Source organism: Corella eumyota, chromosome 3 (genome assembly GCF_963082875.1).
Source record: "Corella eumyota chromosome 3, kaCorEumy4.1, whole genome shotgun sequence".
Taxonomy (NCBI): domain Eukaryota; kingdom Metazoa; phylum Chordata; class Ascidiacea; order Phlebobranchia; family Corellidae; genus Corella; species Corella eumyota.
Genome location: NC_137492.1, coordinates 6,101,467 through 6,123,469, shown reverse-complemented (window position 1 = coordinate 6,123,469; position 22,003 = coordinate 6,101,467). Strand labels below are relative to the sequence as shown.

Here is a 22,003-nt window from a genome sequence, read left to right as displayed (position 1 = left end):
ATCTTAACATTCAAAAAATTACGTTTTTTTAAACTGTGTTTAATTTTTTTTCTATACTTGTTTTTTATTTTATTAACATCATGTATGCAAAAATGTAAGAGTTTTGTGTAGTTCTTGTGGCGTACTTAACAAGGCGCTTGGTTTACGATCGATACGTACCAGTTCGATTCCCGATATTGTCATTAATGTCCAAATAAAAAATTTTAATTTATTTAAAAGTGACAAAAAAATGTGTAAGCCAATAGCATTTAATATACAAAATAGATACTGAGTTAATTGCTTTAAATTTTTATTATTTTTATTTTTTTCGCAAATTTCTTTATCTTGAATTTAAGTTAACCCAATGCGCATTTATTAAAACTAATAATTTTGATTTTTGAGAAACAGCAATTTATATGAAATATGCTTATAACTTTTATAAATATTAATCTTAAAATAAGTTCATTAGGAGACTAGGGTTATTATAGTAAAGGAAATTTAAAATTAAGAAAAAAAAATAGTTTTCGAAAATTTTCGTACTAAAATACATAAGATCACAGGGTCACGTGGTACGAAAATTAGTCAAAACAAAAAAAATATTGGTGACATAGAACATTGGTCAAATTTTTTTTAAATACATATGCGTATTAGGTCATAGGGGCATGTGGTACGAAAATTAGTCAAAACAAAAAAATATTGGTGACATATAACATTGGTCAAAATTTTTTTTTTAAAATCAAAATTTTTAAATTGAATTTTAATTATATGAATTGAAATGCATTGACCTAAATAGCGTATTTATAAAAAGTATTAATATTTAACACATTTACGTAATTTTTGCTAAATTTTAAATTCGAAATTAAGCGTTTTATTAGATGCGCATTGACCTAACTAAAATATTAGATAATAAAATTTGCGAAAATATTTAGTTTAAAAAACTTGATTTTAAAGACGTTAAACTGACTTATATTAGATTAAAAGGAATTTTTTTGCCCTAAAATGTCCATATTTTTTTTAATTTTTATAATTATTTTTTTTACCGCAAGGTGGTGCACCTTTTTTTTTAATTTTATTTTTTAATAAAAACATGATTTTTAAATTGTTAAAAACAGGTTCAAAACGCAAGGATGGCTTATAGTAGACTGTCAGTGCTATTTTTGCAAAAATATCCCTTTGACAAGGGTATATAGCCTTGGCAAAAACACAAAGGGTACAGCCTTGTAGAAAATGGCCGTTTTGGGGAGAAAAAGGAGAAAAGTTACCGAAATTCGACCTGCCTTTTTTTAGCAGGCCTAAGTTCGAATCCAGGTAAATGCAAAATTTTTTTTGAAAAATATTTTTTTGTTGCTCGCTCTCAATACTTAAAAAACGTTAAATTTATTGAAATTTTTATTGCAATTAAAAAGGTTAAAATTAAGGAACAAAAAAAACATTTGAAAAAAAATCAAATTAAATTTTCATTAAACAGTTTGAGATTCATTCACAAATACTTGGCATAACAGAAAAGGCAAATGATATTTTTAACTATTCTTACAACTGAGCAAACTTTGATTATTAGCCTTACAGAAGTACTATCTATAAAAAATGTCACTTATAATTAAAATAAAAATCAAATTAATCGCTAATTATTAAAAAAATAAAATAAATGGATTTGTAAGAAAAAAATTAGAATTTGGAACTTAAAAACAAATTTAATCAATAAAAAATAAGGAAACTACTGTAGCGCCGCGTATGTTATAGAGATGTATTCTCCTCTGGTAAAACAGGCTCCTGAAAAAAAAACAAACAAAGAGTTTACAAAAAAAACGTTTGATGTAAGGTCACTTATTTTGGATAACCCAAATAAGTTAAGAAAATCAAGATTTTGCAAAAAAAAATCAATACAAATATTTATAAGTTTGCCAAGCTTATGAGAAAATTTTTCTAAAGGGGGACACGGAATTTGAGGGAATGGAAAATGAAGAAAGCCAAAAAAAGAGAGACCAAATCTTAAAAAAATAAAATGCGGGAAATCCGTTGACTGTTTATTTGTACTTAGGCCAATATTATTTTAGATGTCAAATTTTCGGTATTTGGTTTTCGTTCAATTGACATTATTATTAAATAAACAGCCTACAACATTTTCGCGTTTTCCGCGTGTTACAATTTAAGATTCCGCCTCTCGGTTTTACGCTTTGCTTCAAATTCCGTTATCTCATTTTAAGGCGACCCGTTTAAAGATATTCAATTTTTCGCTTTACTATTATAATGTAAAAAAAGCATCAAAATCTATCAAACTCTTACTACGTTTGTGCCCGCCAGCAAAGCAGTGGCTTCGTCTAAAGTATGCTGAGCCGACATCGTCCGTTGAAAGTGCTTTGTGGTCGCCGCTTCGTTCGAACGATTTGACTGTGACGTCATAGATAGATTTTGTGACGTGGACCACGTGCGTTCTGTCATTTTTCGCTTGAGCCAGGCGACCGACCAAGACCATTTTGAAGAAATTCCAAGCAAAAATTCTTTGCTAGCCCGCGATCTGTAAGAGCATGTACGTGTTTACACCAAAAATTTCAGGGGCACTTTTTGGTTTAAAAATTAACTTATTACTTTTACGGTTCTTCAAAATATAAATCTATAATACACTCTTACCCTAAATATACAATATCATAGATCGCTAATTTCTATGTAGTTAATGATATGTTATTGTTAGTTTAAAATCGAAAATAAAACATGTTGTCCCTATTGCTTTTACGGTTTTCGTCCCTTAAATCCAGTCTTACTGTTTACTTTAGTGTCGTAAATACCATACCCAAAGTGCAAACCTTATTAGCTTAGTTAAAAATAGTCTTGAAAGCGCACGCAAAAAAACAACCGCGCACGATTTGAACTCACCCCGAAGCAAGTTGGACTACCGCTTTAACACATTGGTAACACTTTGATTCATCCTCCTTCTGATAAAGTTCAATCGCGCCAAGGAGACTTCCATCCAATTTAACTAAAGCATCGGCTAATCGATCTTGTTGTAAGCAATCAGACAAGTAAAGAAATTCGAGTAAAATGGCGAGAATTGGTCGAAGCTCATTCGCTGCCACTGATCTTACCTCGTCCTACGAAAAGAAATAGATAACTTACTTACTTTTTAAGTTTTACAACTTTAAAAAAAAATTCATTTATTTAAAAACAAGGAAAGCCCTGTTTGCGATGACGTAGAAGGAACTAGTGTCGTTTTGCCTTCTTTGTCGCTAGATGTAAACAAGCGGTCCGTTACGCTAACTTAGTACTTTCTACGTCACACGAAAAACATGGTAACCAGGTTTTTGATGTTTATCATTTTCCAGTATTTTTGAAAATTAAATTGGAAGTACCACAGACATTTTTTTAGGGGTTCTAAATGCATTTTATGATTTAGTGTCAACCATACTAACGTGCTATATATATACATCACCTACAAAATTGCAAAACTATCAAATATAGCACTTCCAGAGCTCAATATAAAAACAGGGTTTTACATAAATTTTTTGTAAAACTATAACAGTCAAAACTATAACACTCAAATATTGAAATAAAAGTAAGTTGATATTTACTATATTGTGTAATAGCACTTACCAGAATTAAAGCTGTAAAAAGTTTAGAGAAACGCTGATTTTCATAAGAACAATGAAGAATGATATCACTAACAAGATTTAACGAGGATGCTATTTCTCTTGATGCCAACAATAACTCCTTTACATAACTAGTAAAAAAAACGAAAAGGGTTTTTAATGTAGTGTGGCAGAATTAGAAAAAAAAAGACAATATTAGAAATACGATGTACTCACCGTTTCGTTAATTCCCTGTTAACCACTTTTTCTACGACCAAAGCCATTTGAAACTTTCCGTTAGTAACAGCACTTTTTAACATCAACGGCGGGTGTTTTCGTAATTCATTTTTACATTCTAAAGTTTGTAAGTATAATTAAAATAAGTGGTTAGGTATATAGATTTCGGTTAAACCATTTTATTTTTTTGTATATTTTAGTGTTATTTTTATATATATCTTTATCCTCGATGTGGAAAGGTCGACCAAACATTAAGTAACAACTGTTACCCCAACCCAGTCTTGAGTTGCCTTTGGCAGTTTAGGATATTATATATTATAATTGTCCGATAATTAAGCTGCTGATTAAGTGTTAGCTCAGCAGGGTTTATACCTTTTATAGCGCCTTATTCAAGGGCGCTACAGCATGAGAGCAGTGGAAATTGCCCGAACGACCTCACGTTCTGATTACTACAGCACGATACCAGTATGTTTTAAAATATTTTTAGTTATAATTGCCCAAAAAATAATTGGCCGATTGGTTTTTGGCTATTTTGGAGTTCATACCGTTTATAGCTCCTTACTTATGGGGTCATGAAGGTAATCGAACCAAGGACCCACGCTGTGAAGTTCAGTTTTTATTTAACTTACCTTGATCAAATAAAAATAATAATAAATCAAACCGAAAAAATATCCAAACAAACCAGAATGAAGTGAAGAGAGATCGGTGTGGAGAATAACATTTGCAATTGCCGAGTGAAGTGAAAGAAAGTCTCTTGATTGAGTTGAACTCCAACGACGATTTATAATTTTATCTTCATCATTATTACAGCTCATCGGTGCATCGCCGCTTCCCCCAACTAAATTAAAGTACGCATTTTTTTATTCAGCTTAAGGTAATAATGTGACCTATCCATTACCGCTGCGCACTAAGGTGAACAATGGCTGTGGTGCGGCTTAAACCCAAAGTCTTTCAGCTAGTAGGTTAAATATATATAATTAATAATAAATCTATTTAAATAGGATTGTTGTACAAAAAACTATTACATAAATGTATGCCCATTACATAAGCTTGTGGTTTTCTCGTTAATAAGAACAACCAAATACCTGTTGCATTACAATACAACTTTTAAAATTTTTTTAAATATAATTTATTACTTTTTTTATACTTATTTATCCTCGATGTGGGAAGGTCGACTTTATGACCTTAACATATAGAGTAACATCAGTTACTTCGACCCAGTCTCGAGTTGCCTTTAGCAGTTTGGAATATTCTAGAATCTAGATCGTAATTGTCCAACAATTAAACTGTTGATTAAGTGCTGGCCAAGCAAGAGTTCATTCCGTTTAAAGAGCCTTACTCAAAAGCGCTACATCATGAGAGCAGTGGGGATCGACCCCACGGTCTCATGTACTTATGCCGAATCAACTTATGAATAGAGCATTGGCAACTTAAAAAGTAAGACTTGGTAAACTTATTAATACTAACTTTTAATTTCCTCGAACAAACACTTTGTTGCTTCTTTACCAAGTAGAAAACGCATTAAACGTTCAAATCCTTGATGTCGTAAAGTACATTCACAAGCCACAACACCCTGTTAAAATATTTTTTTTTATAAAATTATTTTAAATATTTTTTGATATTTGAATTTTACTGCATAACATCAAAATTTTTTTTAAATTTAGAAAAATGGTATTCGCCCATATTACCCAAAACCTATTGACCGAATAAAATTTCCCGAAAAAAAAATTTTAATAATGCGTTTTACCGAAATTTAAGGCAAAATTTTGTAATAAAAAGCACATTTTTAGAAAAAGGGCTCATTGTCCAGAAAATACGTTTTCGGTAAAATGTCTAATTAAAAATATAATTTTTGGTTAAATTCCAATAAATTGTTCATAAAAAAGAAAAATTAAAAAAAATTCTTAAAACCTACTGTGGAATTGAATTCAGTTAGAAGGGTGAAAAACTGTTGACTTCTTCTAATACTTTCAGCCACCTCCCGGTCAAGTAAAATATATAACCTTGATATAACTTGTTCAAAACCTCCCTTACGTTGTTCCTAAGTTCAAATAAAAAGTTATTAAAACTTTTAAAATTACACTTTCTAAAAAAAAATTTAATATAAAATTGTTCGACTTCCATATTTTATGAAATTTTGCTTATTAATAAAAAAAATTATCATTTATTTATTCTTGATGTGGAAAGGTTTACTTTACGACCTAAACATATAGTAACATCAGTTACCCCGACCTAGTCCCAAGTTTCCTTTGGCAGTTTCGTTTTTTATTGATAATAATTGCCTAATAATTACGCTGCTGAATAAGTGTTGAAGAAGTTTATACCAATTATAGCACCTTACTCAAGGGCGGGAATCAAACCCAGAACTTCATGTATTCTAACCACTACACCATGCCGTCTGGTAAAATCTTGAACATTTTAAATGCAAATTTTTTGCATATATCTTTAACATAATGTGGCAAGGCCACTTATATGGACTAAACATAGGGTTGCATTTGTTACTCCAATCCAGTATCAAGTTACATTTAACAGATTAGGATAGTAATAATTCACATTACTTAATAAGAACCCACCATTTTTAAAACTTAAGAGTGCTATGACAAATTTGATACAACTATTGATATATTTGTTAAAAAAATAACTTCTAAGACTGTAATTACTTTTGCAATGTTAGGTTGAATAAGACAACGAAGAGCTTTTGACAAAATTTTTCCAAAGGTCGCTCTCACTATCTCATTCGGGCATTCCAACAAGAAAGAAATAACATTTGAAAAACCGATCGGGGTTTGAAGTTGGGACATCAACCAAAAACAGCTAAAAAATAAAACAATTTAATTGGGAGACAACAATTGGTGGGTAATGCACAAAACATTGGAATTGGTGACCCTGACACAATATACAGTTTTTTCCATTTATTTTTTACCCTTATTGTAAAAAGTCAACTTTACAACCTAAACTTAGAGTAGCACTTTTACCTAAACTAAGTCTTAGGTTGTTTTTTGACAGTTTTAGTTAATATAATAATAAATCTTAATCATTAACCTATGAACTATTTTACTAAGCGTAACAATTTAATATCTAAGATGTTTTAAACACCGACTACATGGTGTAGTAGTCATAACACTTTATTTATTACATGAGGTTTAATTCCTAGTGCCCTTGAGTATGAAGGCGCAGTTGGAACTCCTGATGAGCCAACACTTGATCAGCAGCATAATTATCGTGCAATTTTAATCTATAATATCCCTAACTACATAGGCAACTTAAGACTGGGTCAGAGTAACTGTTGTTACTCTATGTTTAGGTCGCGCATTCAACCTTTCCACATCGAGAATAAAGATATATAAAAAAATAAACTATAAAACTGATATTGCCTTTTTTTAGATTGCATCACTACTTCAAATGCATCTTTTAAAATTTATATCCATTTACCACACAAAAAAGATAAAAAATTTTTTGAACTTACGCAGGTGGGCTTGACTCAAGCAAAGTTTCCAAACATATTCTCCATTTATCGCAATCCGTTAAAAACTCGCTTTTGCTGCGAAAAAAAGTTTGGAACAAAAATCTGGTGGAAATTTGAAGCGAGGTGACTGCAATTGCTGGAAAACTTGACATAAAAGGCTAAAAAATATTATATATTCTTTAGCAATTTTTTTATTTTGGTTAATATTTAAAAAAAAAGTAAAAAAAAAAATAAATAAATAAAATTAGCTGGAAAAAAATATAAATTTTAAAATTTAAAAAAAATTAATCAAAATTGTTTAATGCCTTTTTTAAAAAAAAAATTATACAAAATAATTTTTTTAATTTTTTTTTTTATTATAAAAATTATTCTAAGAAAAATTAATAAATTTATTAATATTCCAAAATTTTGATTAAAAAACATAAAATCAATTAAAAAAAAGTATTAAATTGTATATTAAACACTGTTAAAAAATAACTTCTTAAAAAAAGAATAAAATAAATGTTTTACCAGGTTTACTTCCACAAGACTTCGAATAAAATTGAAATATGAACTCGAATACATTCCCTGATTTTTCATAAACTGAAGATTTTCCTCATTCACTAACTGCATAATAGAGGCCGGAATTTGAGGTGAAAATATCCCATGCTGTTCCCCTTTTCTACATTTAAAAAATAAATAATTAAGGATGTTTTAAAATTACTAATAATTTACTCTGCCCAATTTACAGGAAGTAAAAAGAAGCTCTGTTTGGTGTTAGCAGACAAGTTAGATTGGGCAAATATTTGTTATATTTTTGCTTTAAAAATGTATGCCTATAAAACGAGCACTCAACTTGTTTTATTTTAATAAAGGACAGAAAAAATGTCCAATATATTGTAACAAGAAACAAGGGTTTACTTTTCAATATCATTAGAAACAATGAATCACAGAAACTTTACAGTTTCCAGAAAAACCCTCATATTTGGTGGATCTAGGTAATTCTTTCGCATACTTTACAATAGTGCCCAATTCTCTCTTGAACTTTTTGGTACTGCACAATTCTCTCTTATACTTTACGGTTATGTTTAATTCTCTCTCGAACTTCACGGTTTTACCTAATTTTTCCTTGTATATACTGGCCTAGCTAATTCTCTCTCATATTTTACAGTTCTAGCTGATTTTCTCTTAGATTTTACATTTCTTACTAATCTCTCTCAAACTTCGCGGTCTTATGTACAAGTGATTTAAAAAACAACAATAATTATTATTACAAAAAAAATTCATACTTAATCAAATGAGTGAGTTGTGAAAGTCGAATATCATTCTTGTTCAACTGTTTTGGGCTGGTGGGAGGAGATATTTCCGGTGAAGAAAACCCAGAGTTGATCACCTGAGCTTGTTTCATAAACATCACCTTGCCCCTAGTTGGGACTTCTGTTTCAACCCTCTCATAAAACAACAGATAAGCATTCCAGTACCGAAGTCTTTCTTCATCATAAGGTATTCCTAAAAATTTAAATTTAAAAAATTGATTTAGAAAGTAACATTTTTTTTACATTTAAAATGGTGTCTATGTTTACATTTAAAAAATAGGGTCTATGGGTAATATTCTATTTTTAACAAAATCAGAAGAAAAAATCTCAAGTTAAAAATATTTAAAACTTGGGCAAACTTTTACAAAAAAAAATGAAAAACATATAGTTAACACAACAAAAGTTTCTACCTCGTTCATAAACCTTGCTTGTAAAAGTTCCTCCAAAGCACTCCTCTTCCAAATTTTGTTCTGTCATCTCAAATTCCTCGACCTTGTTATCATTGAACTTGAACCACTGGCCATGCGAGGGATTGCTTTTTGAAGTTCCTCTGTTTAATAAAAAATTTAAATTTTTTATTTTTTTTTTAAATACAAATACTAACAAATATTTAATTTCTAGGACAATACAACACTCTTTGAATTTAATTTTAAAATGAATTTAAAACTAGTTAAAAAGCTACTTTTTAAACTATTTCTTTAAATATTTTATATATTTACCTTCTGTCCTTAATGATGGCATAATAATGTCCGGCTTGTACCTGACCACTGTGAACTACAACACCAACTAACCGATATATCTGTTGTTCTACACTTGTGTGCCGAGCTTAACAAAATTAAAAAATTTCCTTTTTAAAAATTTTCAAAAATTTTCTTAAAAAAAATTAAAAAATTTAATTTAAAAAATTTTCCTAAAAAAATTGAAATTTTTTTTTTCAAGCAAATTTTAATTTTTGCCTTAATAGATTTTAAAATTTTTTACTAAAAACTTACCAAATTTTGAACCTCTACAATTTGCTTCACTTAGGTAGGGTTGCATATCAACCTCGTGTGAAAATTTAAAGAAATGATCAAACTTAAGTGACCGTCCCTGTTCCCAGTCATACCCAAATCTCTTAAGTTGAATTACAAGAACAGGAGGAAGAGTTTTTATACATGTTCGCTTTATCGCTGTTCTCTACAACAACAAAATAATTTATTATTTTTAAACTCATAAAATAATTTTTTTTATGAAATGTGGTTAGTGAATCCAAAGACAATTCTATACTGAACAGTTTAATGCAAAAAAAAACTTAAGTCGCTGACAAATTACACTGGTTGATTTAACGTGAACTTAACTTATTAACTTAACCGGCAGCGTGGTGTAGTGATAAAAACACTTGCTACACCACATGAGGTCATCGGTTCAATCCCAACTGTTCTCATGCTGTAGTGCACTTAAGTTAGGGGCTACAAACAGCATGAACTCCTGCTAAGCCAGCAACTAATCATAATTAATGGGCAATTATAATCTATATAATATTCCAAACTGCAAAAGGCAACTCGAGACTGGGTCGAAGTTACTGATGTTATTCTAAGTTTAGGTCGTGCATTTGACCTTTCCACATTGAGAATAAAGATACAAAAAAAAACTTATATAACAAAGTATAAACCCCTTAAAAAATCTTTGGTAAAAAATTTTTTTACCTAAATTTTTGTTATATGCAATTCGCAATTATTGTCACCATTGTTGGCTTAAAAACAACAAAATAATAGCATTAACTAATTACCTTCTGGTTGCACTTTTCACAAAAGTAAGCATTATCTCCTTCCAGTTTTTCTCCTGCAACAAATTGCTTTAGGGAGTCCTCTAAACTTCCACTTTTTATTGGTAAACTGAGAGCAAAATAGGGATCTTCTCGTTCATATCTGATAAACACACAATTTGTAAACATAAATTTTTACAGTAATTAAATTAACTAGTTGATTGCCCACTGTATTTTGATTGACAGAATATCATTGCAACTTACAACTAATATCTGCCTAGCATAATTTACCTATGCACCGCAAAAAGCAGTTAATATTAATTTAAAGTAATTTACATTAGACATACATAGAATGACTGGTATATATTGATAACTGTATAGCACAAATTATCGCATCAGGCAATTAAGATTGATTTGTGATCCAAAAACTAACCGTAATAATGATTACACAGTCTAAAAAATCATTAATTTAAAGTAGCAAAATTAAAAAAATTATGAAAGCTGTTAACTTACTTGTGTGGACAACCTTCACAAATTTTTTGATCGGAAAATAAACCTTGAAAAGTCTTCTGAAAAATCCTTTCCTTACCATTTGTCTAAAAACAAATATATACAAGTTTGCTAATGCTTTTTAACACAATATAACTAAGTAATGATTATTCGATTTAACAAGAATTATTCAAAAAAAAATATTGTCTTGTTGTATAAAAGTTTCATATTTGAAATGTAAATGTTTAAGCATTGTTCTACAAAAACCGGCATTTTCAATAACATTTTCTATTATATTCTAAAATATCCCAAACTGCTAAAGGCAACTCAAGACTGGACCGGGTTAACTAATGTAACTCTCTGTTAAGGTAGTGCAGTCGACCTTTCCACATCGAGGATAAAGAAATATATAAAAAAACTAGTCAACTATTTTTACCTTAAGATATTCATCAATTTGATCAGTTAGATCCGTAAAAAACTCAAATGCATCTTGATGTTCTCGTATGTTAACTTCCTGACCCCAAAGTTTAAAAGTTTTCCAGAAAGTATTGGGTTCATGAAACTGAAGTCGGGAATTAAGCAAATGGGCAAACACTTTTTGAAGTTCGTAAAATAAAGTTTTTTCGACATCATTAACATTTTTAAACTCTGTGGCTAGAATCGACTACAAAAAAAAAAAGCTTTTTTAAAAATGCCCCCTTAAATGCCTTTTTTTAAAATATTTTTATTCTCGATGTGAAAAGGTTTAATGCCCAACCAAACCATAGAGTAAAAACTGTTACCCTGACCCAGTCTTAAGTTGCCTGTGGTATTTTGAGATATTATATAGATTGTAATTCCCAGATAATTAAGCTGCAGATTAGATGCTGGCTCAGCAGGAGTTTATACCGATTATAGCGCCTTACTTAATAAGACACCACAGCATGAGATCACTTGGGATAGAACCCAGGACCTCATGTAGCATAGGAAGATTTCTTTTCACTACACCACGCTGCCTGTTGCTTTTTTGGTAAAATGTTAAAATTACTATTTTTTAATTTACCTGAGATATGTCGTTAACCATAAATAATTGTTGAAGAACGCTGTTCATGTAACAAGTTGCTCCCCCATTTTTTAAACCCACAAATCCTTGCTTGCTTCTTTCTACAACAAGCGGTGAAAAATCAAACTCCTAAAAAAAATAAATAAAAAAAAGGATTTGAAATATAACATCATTGTTATTCCATTAAAAAAACTTCAAAGTAAAAAAAATTAAAATAAATATAAAAGAAAATTTTATTTTGAATAAATTTTTAGGCCCATTTTATAAATTCATAATATTTATCTTTTAAAAACATCTAAATAAATATTTTTTGCTGAACCTTGGCACGTGATTGGTCAGAATAATGATGCATAGAAATTAATTGTGAGGTTACTTGACTTAAGTTTTCGGTGTTATTTCTACATAATTCAACCAAAACATCAAATGCAGCTAACCTGGATTCTTCAGTATTACATCTAAAAATAAACAATCAATTTTTTTATCTAAAAATAACCCAACACACAAAAAAGATAAAAAAAAATGTGATTTTTAAAATAATAATGTTCTGTCTGGCAATTTTCTTTTTTTTTACATGTAAAAAAAGGAATTATGCAATTAAAAAGTTTTAGGGGTGACTAAATATACATAACACCCCACCACTTTACTAAACTTATTAGATTAATCCTAGAAGAACATTTCCTACACTACATTAGATTCTGGGTTTGTTCCCAAGTGATCTCATGCTGTACCGCCCTTGAATAAGGCGCTATAAATGGTATGAACTTCTGCACTTAATCAGCAGCATAATTATCGCGCAATTATAATCTATAATATCCCAAACTGCCATAAGCAACTCGAGACCGGGTCAGAATAACTGTTGTTACTCTAAGTTTAGGTCGCCCATTCAACCTTTCCACATCAATATCGAAAAAAAAAAAAAAAAAATCATGCATTATAAAATAACTAAGCATAATTGTTTTTGACATAGCATGTTAGGTTAAAAATATTTCCAAACTCTTAATTATTAATCAAAGCCTCTCTGTTTAATATACTTAATAAATTAATTATTACTTTGGTTGAAAACCGTTAATTGGATATTGATTTCCAGATTGTCCGCTTGAGTTTAAAATAAGTTTTGATGCTGGAAATAAAAATTCTGACAGCAGAGGTCCGATAAGCCGACTCCCTGAAAAAAGAGTTTTAAAATCATGTTAAAAATTAAAACAAAATGCTATCAAATTTTTAAACAAATGCAAAACAGTAACTAACATACTTTTGTACATTTATTCCTAGTAATTTAAAAACAAAAAAAAATTTTTTAAATTTGTTAGATAAAAATTAAAAAACTATAAATTTCAACGAAAAGCTATAAATTTTAAAATTTAATTTTTATAAAAACAAAAATCATAATTAAAAAATTAATGTTGGTATAAAAAAATCTATCAATTTTTTAAATTAAAAAAAAATAAAAAAATGTTGAAAAATTAAACAAATTTTTTTACCTATCAATTTTTTGTTGATTTTAGGAGATGAAATCAAAATCTTGATTAGATAAAGATGACCAGTCATTAAAACGTTGCCCAGAAGATGAAAGTTGTTATCATTTTGTGACAAGCAATCAAATTCAAGCAACCACGACACCTCGTCATTTAAATTTTGGACCTCCTCAATCCCACAAGCTTTCTGTAAAATCGAATTTTTTTAAAATTTAAAAAAATTATTTACGCTATTTAAAAAAAATCCACCAAATTTTTGCAATGCTTTTTTACATAAGTTAAAACAATTAAGAATATTCTAAAAACAATTTTTAAGTAAAAAAAATTTATGTCTATTTTTTATTTAAACGCATCAAAATACAAAAAAACTGCTGTTTGTGGTGCCCAAGTAAACTATCACAAAACAGGCATATATTAATTAGTTGTAAGTTTTGGCCATATTTCAAAAATTAAAATTAAAAAAGCAAACCTGCTCATTATTTTTAATGGCATCTTGTACTAGTTTTCCCCTGAGATTAAAATATTGAAGACAGTGATATCCCAAAACTTGCAACTTTGCTCGAACTCGAGTTGTTTGGTGCCAATACGGTAACCTTGCTTTAATGATCAACTAAAAAAAAATTAAGAAAAATTTTTTTTAATTTTAAAATTTGATAAAAGTATTTTTTTTTGAGAAATATTTTGTCAATAACATAAATTCAAAATACTAAAGAATTTTGTAATTCTATTTTTATATCACTTTAAAAATTTTTTAAATTAAAAAATAACACTTTAAATGCATGTATAAACAAAAATCATTAATTTTTAATAATGGTTTATTTAAAAAATTCTCAAAATTCACCTGCACCATTCTTTGTCTCGGTGATTTTTTCATAACACTTTGAATTGTTGAAAGTTGGTAAAAATAATTTACTGCACATTCTCTCACATCTTTGTCACTCGGTTTTGTTAAAATATCAATTACAAATTCATCAGTAAATGGAAGATCGAAAAAATATTCTAAATTTTATTTTTAATATTTTATGCATTATGTTATATTGAGCAACTTACTTAAAAAGACTAAATTCTGCCGAAACAATAGAAAGGTGTTAATAAAATGTTATTGAATCCATCATAAATAATATTTAAATACAATAAAAAAACTCAAGATTAGGTTCAGATATCAAAAGCTGTTCTATTTTAAGCCTATTTAAAGCATTTTCATATCGAAAATTTATATTATAAACAATAAGTGTGAGTGTTACCATGTTAAATATTAGTCTAACGAATAACTTTATACAGGTAAACATAAAAAAAAACAGAATTGAAAAAAGTCCATAACAACAAACTTTACTCTTTTAAAATTACGAATTTATTTTTGCTTCAAATAACCAAACTAATATTACAAGCTTACCTAAATGCGAAGATCTTAACTTTAAACACTGGACCAAGAGTTCAAGAGATTGCCGACAAATGACTGAGTCAGCGTTTTTAATTTCCTCTCGCTTCATGTTAAAGATCGGTTCACTCGTCTCCACACTTCCACAACTCGACATACTTGAAGTACTCGCTTTTCGATATGGACTGAGAGGATTGCCGGAAGAGGATGTGGACTCACGACTTAATTTGCGACTTCTGCAACAAATAATTGAAGAATTAAAGGAAAATAATAAAAAAGTAAACAAAAAAATGTCTGACATTGGTTGACAATTTACAACTTATGTATCCTACTATACCAGTGTGTAAAACAAGTATATACAATTTTTTTTATGTTTTTACCGTAAAATGTAAGCTAAACTTGATGTTGAACTAATTGAAAATCTATAACCATACAACGATAAGAAAATCACACTATTAAGAATCTATTTTTTTTTAAACAAACAATAATAAACAACGATAAAAAAATCACACTATTAAATTTTTTTTTTGTAAAAAATGTAACCCCTAAGATTTAAAAAACTACAACCCCTAGAAAAACGCGTTTTTTTTAAATATAGAAAAAACAGTTTTTTTAAATAGGTCTAGTTTTGCAGTTAGTTTCCCTTTAAGCAGCCTAAAAACTATGCATTTCATCTTTACAAAAGACATCCACAACTGTAAATGTAAAGCAAACAATTTTAAAAACACCTCCTCCCTAATGACATCTTTTTAAAAACCAGCTAATCTAAACCAAAAAACACTTTTTTTTAAATACCTTAATACCCAAGTTTTTCAGATAAGTTTCCCTTCAAACATTATTTAAAAGCAGTTTACCAAGCATCAATAATTGTTGTATTAAAAAACTTAGCTTGTATTATAATTAGAGTTTTACATTGATACCTTAAAAAGCTTGTTCCTTCAGTAGGTTCAATGTTTGTAGTGAGTTGATCAAGTTTACAAGCGGAAGCATACCAAGTTATTCGAATCAGAGTTGTTATTAAACTTGAAAATTCTTCACTTTCTAGTGTCTGTAGCAAATAAATATTGCAAATTAATGTTTTTTATAAATTTTTTTTGTGTAAATCTTTATCCTCGATGTGGGAAGGTCGAATTCGCAACCTAAACATAGAGTAACATCAGTTACTCTGACCCAGTCTCGAGTTGCTTTTAGCAGTTTGGGATATTATAGAGATTATAATTGCCCGGTAATTATACTGCTGATTGAGTGCTGGCTCAGCAGGAGTTTATACCGTTTATAGCTCCTTATCAAAGGGTGCTACAGCATGAGAGCAGTGGGAATTAAACCCACAACCTCATTGTGGTGCAGCAAGTGTTCTTATCACTACACCACGCTGCCAGTTAGTTAATTGGTAGTTGTATTAATTACTGTTTTGAATATAAGATCTTATAAAAATCATATGTGAGCAAAATTTAAGAAACCTGAATCGCAGTTCTAACTATGTTGTTGATTTCTCTTGTTATGATAACAGGGCTTTGTGAGATACTTTTACGATTTCGCTTGGTCGGTGTTGCCGAAATTTCTAGGGACCCCACTCTAAGCGAATCCCTTAAAAACATTACAGATTTATTATGTTTAAATTTATTATGTGTTTAATGTAGATATAGTGCATATTGTGTAAAAAAATGAAGTTAATATCAAAACTCAGTTTTAATTTTATTTTAGTTATTTTAATATTTTAAATTTTATTTTAATTTTTTTCACATATTTTTTACTTTAATTTTTTTACATAATTTTTAATTAAATTCTTATACATATTTTTAATTTTATAGTATTTGTTTACAAATTTTTTATTTAATTCTTTCATATAGTTTTATTTTTTAATATTTTTTAATTTTATATATATTTTTTTTGTAGTGAGCTTAAATTATAAAGTATACCGTTTAAGGGGCGACACAGCAGCTTCTGAGCTGATGCTCAGTCGTTTATTTTCTAGATCGTCATGGGTTAGGTTTTCTGAGTAAGATGCAACACACAACAAAAATCTATAAAAAATTAAAATAGCTATCATTTAAACGAAAAAAATACTACTAGGAAGCTTCAAAGTTATGTAACTGACCTATCACTACTTATAAATTTAAATAACAAAAAATCAGTGAATTTTTTTTTTCCATTAAGAGAATGTTTTTTTAATATTTTTGTCGGGTAAGGGTGTGCGGTTTGGAACATGTCTGAGCTAAACGTGAACGCCTCAAAGGCAAAAATGTGGTGTTGGTGTGGCTCAAAATTAAAATTAGTAAGTTACTTTGCAATTTTTAAAACGACAGTAAAACATCCCCTCCTAGTGTCCACATCACCAAAATCTTCTGAAGAGATGATTTCTTTCTGGAGGACGCCCAGCATAACTTGCATTCCTCCGTTTTGAAGAAAGAAATGAAGAAATCTTCCAGATTCTTCCTCATCAATTGCCTGATAACATGTTTTTTTATTACATATTTTAAATTAGATAAAACTTCAAAAATTTTAAGAAACTAAACAAATCACCCTGTATTTAATACAATTAATTAAATTATATTATTAACCTTTTTTTTAATAAAAAAAAAATATTTTTACCTCTTGGTCATTCTTGACTGGCATTAAAAGTCCACTTAAAACTTCTAAGTTGTATCTCAATCGAAACAAGTTCATGTCAGATGTTGATAAACTATATAAACTGTTAAATGACCTGAACAAATAATTACATTGCTTTTTTTATTTCTAAATGTTTAATATTTATTGTATTTGTATATGTAAGCAGGCCAGCTTTACAGTTTTAACATTCTTAAGGTGAGCAGGCCAGCCTTACAGTCTTAAAATAAGCTAATATTTGTTGCCTCAACCTAATCAAAAGTTGACTTTGGCAGTTTGCAATTTTGTTTGCAAAAAATATCAGCAAAGATTAAATCCAAAATAAACAATACCAAAAAAATATTGAATATTGTGATTTTATTTATTATTAATAATATTAAAAAAGCTGACTGAAATTAAACATAGGTTTGGTTTAGTTATTTTTTATTTGATGCTAAATAATAAAGTTCTAAACCCAACTTCAGTCCACTTTTTTAACATTATTGGTAAAAAATTAAAATACACAAACCTGTTTTTTCTGGTGCAACCACTTCCATCTATTATCATTCCTTCGTCTTCATTTGACCCAGTTTCAATTATATCGCTTAACCTCATTTCATAACCCCCTAAATATCATGAATATTTAAAAACTTGCATTTAACATATTTGTGATGAAATTAGCAATACAATTGTATAGTAATAGTATAGTCTACAGCTAGAGGCATTAAACTTAGAGCCAAACAGTTTTAGGTTCAAACCCCACCAATCTAACCCTATTTGCCTTTAAGCTTGAAAAACATTAAAATATTACACCCTTACCCCCAAAAATTCTATCACCCTAAGGTAATACCAAAAAAACCAACAATTTATAAATGTAAATGTTTAGCAGATTATATTAATTTTTATTAAAAAAAAAGTGTTCTAACAAAACAGAATGGATAGATATTAAAGAGATTTAATCTCAAGTACTGATGAATCAGGGCACAAAGCTATATTGAATATGTTATATACCAGACAGATAAAAATTACTTATTACCTTTAATATTTTTTTTAATTCTAGAATCAGTTGGAAGCAGTAACAATAACTTTCGAACACTCCATGTGATTTGTGATCGATCGAGATCAGTCAGGTGGAACAATATGTCGTAAACACCAAGGTTACTGAGTACGACCGAGGGTAGCTTTCTTTCCTAAAAGCAACAAAATAACTCAACAAAATTTGAAAAAAATAATAATTAAAAATTCTTAAAAAAATTAATTTTGAAAATGCTTAAATTTTACAAAGGATTGATTAAATTTCAAAAAGAAAAACCATTTCTTGAAGAACATTGCTTTTTAAATTTTGGTCTTCCTCTATCTGCATGGGAACAACGGATGAAGTAGTTTTCACAAATATTTCCTAAATCAAAAAATAAAATAAAATTAAAACTTTAAAAATATTTCAGTTTTTAAAATTGTATTTTTCTTAGTTAGTGTTGTACATTAGTTTTTCCAGATAATTCCTACATATATATTTTAAGATTTTAAAAACATTCTGTTTAAAAAATAAACAACATTAGATTTAAAATTTGTAAGGGAAGGTTCCCAGATTTTTGAAGACCAAAAAGTCGGTTATAAATAAGCCTAATTAACTAAATATGCTATTTTAATATAAAACTAACCTCATATTCAGTAAATCCACTCATGTGAAGTAACTGAGCATCGTTATTAAATGGAATTATTCGATCGTTCATAATAAGTTGAAGATGGTCGACCGATACTTCTAAAACCTTCGAGATCATTTTTCGGATGCTGTAAACCTACAACAAAAAGCTTGTAAGAATGTGGTACTGACGAAAATTTAATTTAAAAAAAATAATTTAATGACACCAATTTATTAAGTTATAAAAATTATAAATTTTTTATAGTAACTGTTCAGTGCAGATAACATAATAGTTATGTTAACTCTTTGCTTGTAATTTGTGCTAAAAAATAAGACTTGCTACACTACACAAGAGGTCGTGGGTTCAATCCCCACTGCTCTCATGCTGCAACGCCCTTGAAAAGGCACTATAAACGATATAAACTCCTGCTGAGCCAGCACTTAATCAGCAGCATAGATATCGGGCAATTATAATCTATATAACATCCCAAACTGCCACAGGGAACTCGAGACTGGATGGGGTAACTGATGTTACTCTATGTTAAGGTCGTACAGCAGACCTTCCCACATCAAGAATAAAAATATACAATAAAAAAAATTTAACTGTCACTGATAAAACTTAATAAATTAACTACTATTATTATTATATTATATATTAAAATTTTAAGAGGTTTATTACTTGACCAAAATAGTTAACTTACCGTCTCGTTGCTGTGTGTTTCAATATAAAACTCCTCTCTGAAACTATCAAACTTCACTTGGATGGAGACAGGAGATCCTTGGAAGAACTCTCCATGAGGAAGAAGGAAGCGGGGTTCAGAGTGGGAGGACTCGATGTCGGCGATATATTGGTGGACGATGTACAATAATCTCTCAATCATTAGATAGCGATTAGCTCTAAAAAATATTTAGTAAATAATAAAGTTTTTTTTAATTTATAAACTTTTGACTCAATCTATTGTAACTGGTTTTTCGATTTGGCTTTCTTTAAAATTGCTTTAAAGTCCTATATTAGAGAGTACATCACAACTTTGTAAGTAATGTATATAGCGCGTTAGTATGATTGAAACTGAATCACAAAATGCCATATTTTTTCGTGAGATGTAGAAAGTACTAAGTTAGCATAGAAAGTGTAAACAAGCTAGTACTTTCTACGTCATCACAAACAGGGCTTCCCATTTTTGTCTTTTTAAATTGTATAAAAAGTAAGTAAAATTATTTGAAGTTAAAACCATTTTTGTGTTCAGTGACACCAATTTTATCCATTTTTGAGTAGAAAAATTGCCAATATGGGACTTTAATAACATAGACTTGAACATACTTATAATTAGTAGAAGTGGGAATGTCCGAGGTTATGTTTGCTGTAACTATTTTTTTGGCAATATTAACAGCATTTAAAACCTTTTCACTTCCCTCATTATAACAATTCTAAAACAAATAAAAAATATTTAATATTTCAGTTGAAATCACCACTTGTTATATTAGGAAAATGAATTTTGTAAACAGTTATTTTTTATAGCATGCAGCAACATTTTTTTAACACACATATATATTTTAAGAAATTAAATTAAAAAAAATAATTCATTAGTCCCAAAAAACAACTATAGAATCTAGTTTACATTGAGCCGTTTGTAGCATTCTTTTAAAAATCTTGAATGTAAAGCAACCATGTCCTTTTTAAGTTTTTGGGATACGTCGATGCAAGAGTAACGAACAAGAGTTGTAACCGCTTTGTGTGCTACTTTGTTTGACAAGCAATCCAGGCAAATTCTCCACAAAATCTCAAGGCCGTGTAAATCTAATTTTTCAACAATCTGAAAAGTAAAAAAAAATAGTTTCACATATTCAGAATATTAAACAATATGCTTAAATATCTAAAAAGCTTTTTCTTTTTTTCTGGAATTTTTAATTTTTTACATAAAAAATACCATTTGTAATCTATAAAATTTACAAAAAATTCATTTTTACCAAATGTAGACTAAACTATTATTTAATCAAATTAGTAAACAAAATATACTCACTAATATTCCCTGGTTTTTTTTCATCTTCTGATTGTAAGTATTGGTATGTTTCATAAACTCGATAAAGCAATCAAACATGTACAAACTCATTTGAGATAAATCAACTTTGCATATTTTTTCCCTATAATTATATTATAAAATAAAAACAAAATTATGTATTTATCATCAATGTAAAAAGTTTACAAGATCTCTCAGTCTTCTCATAAAAAACTTTTGTTACTTCAATTTAACCTCTGTTACTTCAATTTAACCCCCCTTGTTACTTCAATTTAACCCCATCCAGCATTGCTCTTTTTTAAAATATTATTCAAATTGCCTGATTATTTTTTGACTAATATTTTTTTGGCAATGCAAAAATAAATGCTGTTAGCATCTTACTAAAGAATGCTGTAACATATAAGTTGAGAAAATATACATAAAACCTTATGTGATGGTGTTCTATGCCTTTATTACCATGCCATGGCTTTTAGGCAGTTATAAAAAATCATGCCATGGCTTTCACTACCATGTCATGGCTTTCACTACCATGTCATGGCTTTCCACAATGCTATGGCTTTTACTATCATGTTATGGCTTTTTTGCCATGCTTTGGCATTTACTATCATGCCATGGCTTTCCATAATACCATGGCTTTCCACCATCCCATGGCATTCCACTATGCAATGGCTTTTACTATTATGCCAAGGCTTTCAGACATGCAATGGCTTTTAGGCTGACAAAAAAGAATACAATAGTTTTAAAAAGGCAAAAAACAAACAAACCTGAACATAGTTTTAACTGCATCATGTTCTAAATCTGATAAAATCCTAGTAAACCAACCACAACACTCTTCTCTATCTTCATCACATGAATTTCTGCCACAGAAAATTGATTTAGTTTTTTTATGATAGCAAGACAACAAAAACAGCAAAAAAATGAGTTATATGCTAGTTGAATCACTATTACATTAACATTATTAGTGTTTACTCTTTTTTTGTATATATCTTTATCCTCGATGTAGGAAGGTTAAATGTGCGACCTAAACATAGAGTAACAACAGTTACTACGACCCAGTCTCGAATTGCCTGTGGCAGTTTGAGATATTATAGA

General features: G+C 29.1%; 1 protein-coding gene across 1 annotated transcript in view; it reads right to left on the bottom strand.

Moving 5' to 3' along the window:
• Positions 1 to 1,455: 1,455 nt before the first annotated feature.
• The window catches only part of LOC145745881 (ubiquitin carboxyl-terminal hydrolase 24-like), a 32,971-nt gene continuing 12,423 nt past the window's right edge, over positions 1,456 to 22,003 (bottom strand). The window contains exons 25-63 of the mRNA XM_082564061.1: positions 21,676 to 21,768; positions 20,915 to 21,035; positions 20,513 to 20,707; positions 20,215 to 20,321; positions 19,595 to 19,790; positions 18,913 to 19,050; positions 18,564 to 18,650; positions 18,288 to 18,441; positions 17,781 to 17,877; positions 17,258 to 17,369; positions 16,950 to 17,113; positions 16,585 to 16,689; positions 16,126 to 16,252; positions 15,586 to 15,713; positions 14,681 to 14,901; positions 14,129 to 14,286; positions 13,757 to 13,897; positions 13,294 to 13,474; positions 12,863 to 12,977; positions 12,132 to 12,267; positions 11,813 to 11,941; positions 11,207 to 11,434; positions 10,795 to 10,877; positions 10,306 to 10,444; positions 9,542 to 9,713; positions 9,257 to 9,362; positions 8,948 to 9,087; positions 8,511 to 8,730; positions 7,753 to 7,903; positions 7,243 to 7,400; positions 6,437 to 6,590; positions 5,692 to 5,817; positions 5,244 to 5,349; positions 4,459 to 4,614; positions 3,777 to 3,894; positions 3,565 to 3,691; positions 2,851 to 3,065; positions 2,263 to 2,494; positions 1,456 to 1,749 (exon numbers count right to left, since the gene is read on the bottom strand). Coding sequence (XP_082420187.1) covers positions 1,714 to 1,749; positions 2,263 to 2,494; positions 2,851 to 3,065; positions 3,565 to 3,691; positions 3,777 to 3,894; positions 4,459 to 4,614; positions 5,244 to 5,349; positions 5,692 to 5,817; positions 6,437 to 6,590; positions 7,243 to 7,400; positions 7,753 to 7,903; positions 8,511 to 8,730; positions 8,948 to 9,087; positions 9,257 to 9,362; positions 9,542 to 9,713; positions 10,306 to 10,444; positions 10,795 to 10,877; positions 11,207 to 11,434; positions 11,813 to 11,941; positions 12,132 to 12,267; positions 12,863 to 12,977; positions 13,294 to 13,474; positions 13,757 to 13,897; positions 14,129 to 14,286; positions 14,681 to 14,901; positions 15,586 to 15,713; positions 16,126 to 16,252; positions 16,585 to 16,689; positions 16,950 to 17,113; positions 17,258 to 17,369; positions 17,781 to 17,877; positions 18,288 to 18,441; positions 18,564 to 18,650; positions 18,913 to 19,050; positions 19,595 to 19,790; positions 20,215 to 20,321; positions 20,513 to 20,707; positions 20,915 to 21,035; positions 21,676 to 21,768 — 5,572 coding nt within the window. The 3' untranslated portion in view covers positions 1,456 to 1,713. The remainder of the gene's footprint in view (positions 1,750 to 2,262; positions 2,495 to 2,850; positions 3,066 to 3,564; positions 3,692 to 3,776; positions 3,895 to 4,458; positions 4,615 to 5,243; positions 5,350 to 5,691; positions 5,818 to 6,436; positions 6,591 to 7,242; positions 7,401 to 7,752; positions 7,904 to 8,510; positions 8,731 to 8,947; positions 9,088 to 9,256; positions 9,363 to 9,541; positions 9,714 to 10,305; positions 10,445 to 10,794; positions 10,878 to 11,206; positions 11,435 to 11,812; positions 11,942 to 12,131; positions 12,268 to 12,862; positions 12,978 to 13,293; positions 13,475 to 13,756; positions 13,898 to 14,128; positions 14,287 to 14,680; positions 14,902 to 15,585; positions 15,714 to 16,125; positions 16,253 to 16,584; positions 16,690 to 16,949; positions 17,114 to 17,257; positions 17,370 to 17,780; positions 17,878 to 18,287; positions 18,442 to 18,563; positions 18,651 to 18,912; positions 19,051 to 19,594; positions 19,791 to 20,214; positions 20,322 to 20,512; positions 20,708 to 20,914; positions 21,036 to 21,675; positions 21,769 to 22,003) is intronic.